At 51.6% G+C, this 10,000-nt stretch overlaps 1 protein-coding gene across 2 annotated transcripts in view; it reads left to right on the forward strand.

Moving 5' to 3' along the window:
- LOC134082664 (intermembrane lipid transfer protein VPS13B-like) overlaps positions 1 to 10,000 on the forward strand; it is a 360,061-nt gene that overhangs the window by 269,522 nt on the left and 80,539 nt on the right. For both annotated transcript variants that reach the window (XM_062538539.1, XM_062538538.1), the window contains exon 36: positions 6,157 to 6,531. In XM_062538539.1, the coding sequence (XP_062394523.1) occupies positions 6,157 to 6,531 (375 nt within the window). The remainder of the gene's footprint in view (positions 1 to 6,156; positions 6,532 to 10,000) is intronic.

A 10,000-nucleotide genomic window follows, 5' to 3' on the forward strand; every position in this document is an offset into this window, starting at 1 on the left:
GGGGAAGGTGCTCTAGTGGCGTGTGCCTCTGGCTTCCGTCCGCTGGCCCCTGGAGGGCCTCTACTGCCCTCTCTCCTCTCCTCCCCTCTCCTCTTCCTGTCCCGGTCTCACACGCTCTCTCTCTTTCTCCTTTTGGTTCACTCTCATGTGTTCTCCCTCTCTTCCTCTGCATCAGTTCCTCAGTGTTCTCTACCTCCACCCACACTCTCCTTCTGTGCTATCTCTCCTCCACCCACCCTCTCTTCCTCTCTGTGTCTTTCACTCCTGCAAGGCCCCTGTGTGTGTGTGTGTGTGTGTGTGTGCGCACATGGATGTGTGTGTGTGTGTGTGTGTGTGCATGTGCGTGTGCGCGTGTGCGTGTGCGTGTGCGTGTGCGTGTGCGTGTGCGTGTGCGCGCGCGTGTGTGTGTGTGTGTGTGTGTGTGTGTGATTATCCGTGAGCTCCAGTGGGAACACTTGTTCCTGGGCAGGTCCACCCCTCCTGCCCCCCCACCACCACGCTGGCCGTGTGTTTGGCGCAGCAGTCTCCTGCACTCGCCGCTGAGGCCTTAAAATGCCCGAGCAGAGGCGAGCACTGACCTTGCCGAAGGCCACCACATTCCCCTCACACACAGACACACACACACACACACACACGCTCAGTGTTTATAGCAATGTGCTCGCAATTTCACCATGCATTTACTCCAGAGGCATGGCGAGACCAATCCCAGGCCCGCGCTCAAGGATGCTGGCCAGGGGGCCTCCTGCTGCTCACCACACATGGGGCAGTGTGGAGGAGAGATGGAGCACAGCACAGAGAGGGAGGGAGGGAGGGAGAGAGGGAGAGAGAGAGTCCAGCATGTAGAGGGAGGGGAAGAGAGAGGGATGGAGGGAGACAGAGAGAGAGTCCAGCACAGCACAGAGATGAAGAATGGAGAGAGAGAGAAAGAGAGTCCAGTACAGCACAAAGGAGGGGGGAATGGAGCTAGAGAGAGTCCAGCACAGCTTAGTTCAGCTCTGAGAGAGAAAGAGAGAGAGAGAGATGGAGGGAGAGAGAGAGAAAGAGAGAGCGAGAAAGGAGTGGAAGCTTTGCAATCAGGCAGTGCTGGTTCAAGGCTTGACCACTGGCAGCGGCCCCATTCTAACTCCCAGAATCCTCGTCTGCTTCTGGGCCTTGCTGCCAGCTCTCCCCCTCTTACCCCCACCTCCCCCCCCCCACCCTTCCGCCCCACACTCCTCCGCATCAAAGGGGGTCAGTGCAGAGAAGGAGCTGGAGAAATAACAGCTACCACTTACAGAAGAGGGAGAATGGGGGGGGGGGGGGCTCGGGGGGGACACATAAAACGAGGCAAGGAGAAAGTCCTCCACAGCAATAACACGCGCAGGTAATAAATTAGCTGGAGCAAATTGGAACCATTACAGCCGAGCGTTCCTGGATCGTGTCAGGCACGCCGGGTGGGAGAAGTGTTGTCAGTACTGTATACAAGGGGCCTTGCCCCGCGGAATCCTCCACAGGACGTCTAATTTGAGGCACATGATGTGTCGCTGCCCTCAGCTGACGCCAGCTGCATTCAAACGCGCCGCGGCAGAGGGTGAGAGAGGAGGAAGAAAAAGATGGAGAGACAGAGAGAGAGAGAGAGAGAGAAAGACAGAGAGATATTATTGAGTGTCCCAAGAGGAGCTTCTCTCTACTTGTCGGTGAGTCCTTTCTCTAATAGAGTGTAGTACCACCTGCAGCCCCTCCATAGCTCTAGGTGAGGCGGGAGAGGTGACCACACATATCAAAGGCTGCGGAGGGAAAGCAGAGCTCACTCTCACTCCTGGGGTCACCCTGGGGTCAACAGCTGCCTGACCTCTGCTCAGGGGCACGGTTAGCATCGCGGCGAGCGGTCCCTGTTTGATCCCACAATGCTCCCTCGCTCTCTCTCTCTCTCTCATTCTCTCTCATTTTCTCTTTCTCATTCTTCTCCTTCGTTTTGTTCTTTTTCTTCTTTCCCTTTCTCCCCCTCTCGTTCTCTATGTCTCCCCAAACCCTGGCAGACCTTGATGTCCCGCTTTCCTGGCCACTAATGCCTCCTGACACCTGAACCAGTGCGGCCAACACCAGGGTGGTGACTGCTTTAGATTAGCCTTACCTCTAAGCCCTCTGGAACACACTCCATGGCCTGGGGGGCTGTGTGTGTGGGTGTGTGGGTGTGTGTGTGTGTGGAGAGGGGGAACTTTATGGCACTCTGTTGGCACTTAGTGGGAGACCAGTGCGCAAGGTGTTTCTAATCAGGGCACTTCAGTCACAAATGTCGCTCTCACACTGGCTCCCCAACCACACACACACACACACACACACACACCCTCTGAAGGTTTTCCACCCTCCTATTCAGAGAGAAGCACAGCCATCTTTCTCTCATTTGGAGGAATTTCCTTCTCCCTCTGCCCTCACTCCTTTCTCTCTTTCTTTTCCCCCCCCTCACTCACTTCTTTTCTTGGCACGGTGAGCAGCTTATAAATGGCACCTTTTGAAGGTAGCTCAAGTTAAATGTGGCAATACACAGTAGTCTGAAGTGCACTGCAGCACTTCCTCCGTCTCAGACACACACACACACACACACACACACACACACACACACACACACAGGACTAGCCCAGGGCTGCCTCCTCAGAAGTTAATTAAAAGTCCAGGAGCGGGTGAGACGGACGAGGGGAGTGGACGCTTCCCACCTCAGCAGATCAGGTTCTCCTGTTGACCTTAGATTTATCTCCGTCTGATGCTCGCACACTCCACATCCCATTTTTGGCATTTACGGAAAAAAGTCTGGTTGTCCGGCGGGCGAATAGGAATATGTTAAAGAACTCGTCCAGACTCAGACTGCACTTGTGCCCGGTGCCCGGGCAAACGAACCAGTCCACCCCCCCAAAAAAATATCGGTTTTGCCGATATTGCGTTTTAATTTTCCCCTGCGCCTTGTCCATCTCTCTGGCAGTCGCACATGAAGTGTATGTGGGCCATTTAGCTGTGCTGTCCGAGCAGTGGAAACATATGGACAGCGGTGAGGAGAGGGGAGGAGAGGAGAGGAGAGGGGAGGGGAGGGGAGGGGAGGGGAATGGCCAGTGCAGGCCTGGTGTGAGGCGCTTCACTTAGCTGCTCCACATCACACTGGACAGACACTGATGACACGGGTGTCCGTGCGGCCGTATAATGGCGTGCTTTCTTTTTTATTGGTGCTCTGTGACGAGTCATCTTTTGACACAGCTCCACAGATGTTAAAAAAGAAAGAGGATTAAGAGAGAGGGGGAGAGAGAAAGAGAGAGAGAGAGAGATGATCCGCTCGGTCAAGCGTTAGCCTGGAGCGCAGAGGGAGGCTCGGAACAGATGTGGCCCAGGATGGGAGGCCCGAGCGGCGGACAGGCGCTCTGCCGTGAACGCCATCCCTGGAGACCTCCGGGGGGAAAAAGGTGCCGCGGTTTCCAACCGCAGAAAGGCAGAAAGGTAGAAAGGCAGGAAGGCAGGGTGCAGTCCTGAAATAGGCTCATGGCACACCAGGCTACTTCTGAACAGACCTCATACAGAAATACACTGGGACTTCCTATGTTGTGTGGAGCTGACCATCTTAATTGTGCAAAACATATATCGAGGGCTGAGAACCAAAGGGGCGTAAGTGACATTTTGGTCAAAATTGAGTTATATATATCACCTGAAAGCTCTTGATGAGCTCTCTTAGCTGACAAAATTATAGAAGTAAAATATTTATAAATATACAGTTATTGAACAAAAACCAAAGGTCTTTAAGTGTGTTTTGGCTCTCCTGTAAAGTTGGTGAAATGTCACTTACGCCCCTTTGGTTCTCAGCCCTCGATATGTAGATGCTCACGCTCCCACCCAGCCAGGTTTGCCTTGAAGATGCATCATATATATACAAAAATGCATTTTATGCATTATAAATGTACAGCACTGTATACATTTACAATATAATACAGTATACAATAACGTACATGATATACTATATATACCATATTTTTACATACTATTACACACGTCTTGTAATAGTATGTCTCGCATATTGAGGATATTGCAGATTGAGTATGTTGCAGATTGAGCTATCCTACTGACATGAGCATGAAAGTCATGTCATTATTTTACTTTAGAAATTCATAAATAGCCATTTGCACGCTCTGATGGTAATCCTTTCACACTGAATAAATCAGAGAACTCTGCAGAACTATGTGCTGTAGAAGTCCCTGTCTGGATGCCAAACACATCTCTCAACCAGCTCCATAAAATCTTGCCTGCATAAATTGCAGAGAACACACACACACACACACACAAACACACACAGGCGTACACACAGTAAACAGAATCCAGCTTTGAGCCCAGCGTGTTTGAACTCCATGCCTGGTTTGAGGATGTATCAGTAGCATTCCTCCTGTTCCTTATGAGACACAGGTGTGTGTCTGACAGGTTAAACAGGTAATAACCCCCCACCCCCCACCCCCCCAACCAAAAGCATGATCCTGTACTCAGCCTCCCACTGTGCCCCTCCACCCCCCACTCCCTCCCCCTCCCCTAATCAGTACCATCCACGTGTTGCTCTGCCCAGAGAGGAAGAAGCTGAGACACAGCAGGTCCCCACAGTCCTGCAGAGAGAGGGGGAGGACACGCTGCTGGACCAAGAGTGGACACACAGGCTATTTACTTCACCACTGGAAACTTCTGCTGATGATGAGCGAGCTGGAAATGATAAGCCATGCTACAATGCACATTCCTCCGGCCCCCCCTCCTCAATACCCACCTCACATGCACGCACACACACACACACACACACACACATGCACACACACACACACACATTCCCTCCCCACATGGACTGGCTGCTTCCCGGCCCGAGGGGATGTCCTCGACTGGATCTCCTCCCGAGCGTGTCCACCTCCACTTCCACCTTCACAGGAGACAGGGAATCACGCGCCTAAGCCCCACAAACAAGCACACTCTGATTAGCGTACGTACTCACTTACAGACACATAGACACACACACACACACACACACACACACACACTCACACACACACAGAGGCAGATGTGAAGGGCCACGCTAGGCATGACAAGTGGAAAAGGCCGATCACGGAAAGCGGGTCGTGAAACGACCCTAAAGCCATCCTTTAATACTTCATTGCAGTGCAGGGTTTTAAGCGCCAGTCTTGCACCAGAACGAGAGACCTCATGGAATTTGCCGTTGGCGAGATATGTCGTGACCTCTCTCGAATACTAGCATCCAGTAAATGTAGTTTCTGATATGCAGGAGTGTTTGACGACAGCCCACCTTGTAAAAAGGCATCGCTTTCTGTTTGTCTAGGCTTTGGCCGTGACAGCCCATAGTCATGATATTACATAGGCCGTCTCTAACACCAGCTCCAATTGAGGAGTGTGGGTGAGTTGAATGTCTCTCTTACCTGAATTACTAGCTGTCGACAGACTCATGCCGAGTGTGTTGCATGTGCGAAATGAACTAATGTGAGGTGTGCAACTGGTCAGAAGCCAGCCGACAAACAGGAGTGTGTTTGGAGACGTGGCCCCCATATATTACGCAACAGCAAGGAGACATTGTTCAATAACCTTAAAGTGATGTTTTTTTTTCAAGTATTCACCCAATGCATTCCATCATGGCCGTTCTCTCCCCTTTCTGTCTGTCTGACTCTCTCACCCCTCTGTCTCTCTCACTCTCTCATACGCACACACACACAATGCTTCACTCTCCACCTCATAAATACGCATGCAGGCCAATGAAGGAGAGTGTCTCCTGTCAAAAGGTGCAGCTCAACTTTCTTTTTTTCCCTCCTGAAATTGGACGAGTACAGGGTGACCTGCATACCCCAGTACCTGCTCTCTCACTCCTCACCACTGGGTCCTAATCCCTGCCCAGCGGGCTACTTCGCCCAGCCTCAGCTGCCTACATGGATTCTTTCCGATGTTGTGTTCGACCACAAATTTGAATTTGTAGCGTTTTGCGTCTGTGGCGTTTAAAGTGTTTTTAGTTGGATTTGATAGATGCTTGTGTAATGTCTGAAAACAGATGTTGAGCTCAGGCTTGACACACGATGTTCAACTCTTGAAAACAAAATTTCTGCGTAGCGCCATTCTTTTGACTTTTTCTGAAAGTTATTGCCTTTTTTTCCCCCTCCTCCACAGCGGAGCTGAACGTGGAGCTCTCGCGTCCCCTGAAGATTAACCCGACGCTCGCTAAGATGGAGCAGGCCAAGGCGTTCCTGCGGAAGGTTTTCCCCGAGGCCGGGGAGCGCCTGGATCCCGGACGAGCCCCCAGCGGTCACTCCTCGCCCGGCAAGCCCGCCTCTCCCCGCGCCTCTGCCCCTCCGTCCCCGTCCAGGGCCTGGGGTCACGCGGGCCCCCTCCGGGCGCTCCAGCCCTTCCACAAGGTCTCGCTGCGCACCGTCCAGATGGTGGTCGCCATGGAGACCGACGCTCACCCGTCGCGGCCCAGCCTGACGGTGTCCGTGTCCGGTATGAAGGGCAGCCTCGCCATGAGGCACGGCCCCAAGCTCACAGGTCAGTCCCAACACACTCAAAACACACACACACAGACACACACACACACACACACTCAACCTCCTTTTTTTTAATACAACTATCATTCCAGCTTGTTTTGTTTTTACAAGCTATTACAGCTTGTTGAAGTTGGTCTGACTTCCCTGCTGATGGAAGCCCTGTGAATGTCTCCTAAACGGCTCTGTTTGGGAGCCTGGCGAAGGCTAACTGTGTTTCCTCAACCTTTGCTCTTTAAAGCCGTGTGCTGAAACAGAAAGGGCTTTACTTAAAAGGAACCAGTCGGGGCCCAGCCTAGCGCTCGCCGCACTATCTAATACAACTTGAAAAGGCCGCATTTGTTTTATTTACCCCAATAGGAAATCCAAACCCCCCCTGTCATCTGACCTAGCCGAGCTCGGCTCGGGGCGAATGGCTCCGCGGTGAGCCACAACAAAGCTCGGCTGATAGATCGCAGGAAATGGCCCATGTTGCATCACTGTCATACGTCCTGGCCCGGCACCAGGATGTAACTAGGCAAGTATGACCTGATCCTGCCGAAACTGGATCCCGCTCCTCTGGCTCAGGTTCTGGGAAAGAGAGAGAGCGAGAGAGAGAGAGAGAGAGAGAGAATGGGACAGCAGAGGAAGGAGAAAAAAAAGAAGAAAATGAATGCAAAACGGAAAACAAAGGGGTTTAGAGGAGTTGCCTTAGATTCAAATTCAATACAACTTGTATTGTCAACTTTAGCACGTTACAGCTGCCCATTCTGTATGCGTGCTCAATACATTGGTGCTAGTACACAGCCAGGGCTTTGTTCATTGAAAGCAACCACAGTGGCACAGACTTGAGCAATGCAGAGCCATTCAATTGCAAACGTTGCTGCCAAGAGCACTGAAGCAGAGGTATGTATTTGATTGACAGTTGAGTTTGAATAGCAAAAGTCTTTGTTCCTGAATCGGGGAGTACACCTTTAATCCGCAGCTCCTCCAGTCGTGACAGTGTGGTCAGGCCTGATCTATCTGACCGGCCCCCTGGGAGAGGTGGAGGACTGCGGCAGCCAGGGTATGCACTGGATGTCAAGTGAGGAGCAGATGGGCCAACGTGCGGTGCCCCTGATAGGTCTCTTTCTTGCCCACATCTAAAGAAACCACCCCGTGCCAAAGACAACTGTCTCCCATGTTGTTGCATGCTCAAGGGGCGACAGGGAGATGTTGTTCTTGGTTTCACTGTGAGCGCTCATGCTCTATCATGGACTTGGAGCGATCCAAGTGTGGTTCTGTCATCCTCAGGTTCAGCCATTTATCCACCCCAGGGTGAAACAGGATAGTTCATGCTGTCCTTGCGCTCTCTATCCCTCTTTTATTCACATGTACACACTCACTCTCTCTCTCTCTCTCTCTCACTCTCTCGCTCACTCGCTACTTCCCTATCCCCATCCTTTTTTTTTAATTCGTACTGTCAATTTCAGACAGTTTCCTTTATGTGCCTTTTTTCTTGCCTTCTCTCTCTCTCTCTCTCTCTCTCTCTCTCTCTCTCTCTCTTTCTCTCCCTCCCTCTCTCTCTCACTCTCTCCCTTTCTTTCTGTCTCTCTCTCTGGGAGGGGAGTGTTTGAGCAGGGAGGGGGCTGAGCCAGAGAGAAAGAGAGGGACAGAGCAAGCTGGAACGCTTAAACGCTTGCATCTGTGGCGCAGATGTTATTATATAGGGTTACTTCAGATAAAATGATTGTCGAAAATTTTAATTAAAACCTCAACAATTTGCACTTGTTTACTTGAGTCGACATAACTCCGCCATGAGACAATACGAGAGGCTGCGGCCCTCGCTGATTTTCACCAGCTTTGCAGCTTTCATCTTCGTTTGATGTGTTGACTTTGATAAACACAGTCGAAAAACACTCCGCGCTGCAAAACAATGGAAAAACTTTGCAGAGGGAGAGAGAGAGTCAAAGAAAGAGAGAGAGAGAGAGAGAGAGAGAACATGAGAGGAAGCAAGTCTCTCTGTGTCGCAATAGTTTGAAAATTAACCCCCCCTCCACACACACACACACACACACACACACACACACACACACACTCACACTCACCCACCCACCCAATTCCTCCTTGCCCCCCCTTAGTTTGGGGGATCTATTTTTAGCGTGGCTCCCCTTGCTCTTGCCATGCGGGGCTGTCAAGGACAGATGCATCACCCGGCGAGCTCTGCCGTTTGTTTACTGTAAACAGAAGGAGAGGAGGCCTGCCGCTGCGCTGCGCTCCCCAGCCAGAGCAACCTGCTTCAGTTAGTGACGCACAGCAGAGCCACCGCACAACCCACGCGCCGCCGAGTTCACAGGGTTCTAGCCGTCTGTTTTTCTTTTCCTCTCCTCCCTCCTTCACTCCCTCCGTTCTCTCCCTCCCCCCTTCTTCATCTTTTTCATTCCATCTCTCATGAGGGGATTAAACAAATTATTGCGAGTGCGAGCGAAGTAATGCTGTCGTCATGTGGAGCGGGGTGTCGGAGGATCGGGCCGGCACACCGAGCTCAATCAAAGCGCGGGCCGCCGCTCGGAGAGTTCAGCCCCATGCCGCAAGACCGAGGTTGCCGAGGATGTGGGGATGTTTTGACCGCTAATGTGATGAATAGATAGATCCATCCACTCATGTGTTGGTCGTAAAAGGCCCTTACCTACGCCAAGACTTACTGCCGTCATAAAGACAGCCGCTTGAGCCGAGCTACTTTTTTTTTTTTTTTTACGTGCGCACGGATTTTGGACAGGTATTTTGTTACCCTGTCAGCGAGAAATGGTTTAGCGTGGGGAGATGGACGTCTCGCCTTTATGCGTTTGAACTTTTACACACGCCCTCAATCATTTGCCGATATTTATTTTACGGTCGCTATCAAAACTTCTCCTCACTGTTTGAGAAACAGAAGGCCTCAGAATTGATACCCGGGGATGTGTTTTATGATGATGAAGTTTGGGATCCCCGCACGTGTGCGCGAGCTCCAAGCGGGGCCTCCATAACTCAGTGGGAATGATGCTCTGGGGACAGGTTCTTCATGAGGAATCGCAGGCCAGGAAACCGCTCATACCCCCCCGCTCCCCCCCTTTGGTCTCCAGCGCCGGACAGGGATTAATGCACCAGCCCAACACACACGCATGCCACCGGGGGCAGGAGAGAGATGGAGAGAGAGAGAGAGAGAGAGAGAGAGAGGGGGAGAAGAGAGAGAAAGGGAGGCAGATAGAAAGAGCAATAGAAGGAAACGTGATAGAGATGGAAGGAGAGCAGGATGGGGTAGAGAGAACAAGAACACAGAGAGAGATGGAAGAATATAGAGGGGGGGCAGAGAGAGATATAGATAGAAAGAGATACAGAGATAAAAATGAAATTGAGAAGGGGGAGAGGCAGAGAGAAATAAAGACAGAGAGAGAGTTGTACAGAGAGAGAGAGAGAGAAAGAGAGGGAGGGTGTGATGGTAGAAAGGAGAGCCACGGAGTACGGGGGGACAGCAG

The sequence above is a fragment of the Sardina pilchardus genome, chromosome 6 (assembly GCF_963854185.1).
Source record: "Sardina pilchardus chromosome 6, fSarPil1.1, whole genome shotgun sequence".
Lineage (NCBI taxonomy): Eukaryota > Metazoa > Chordata > Actinopteri > Clupeiformes > Clupeidae > Sardina > Sardina pilchardus.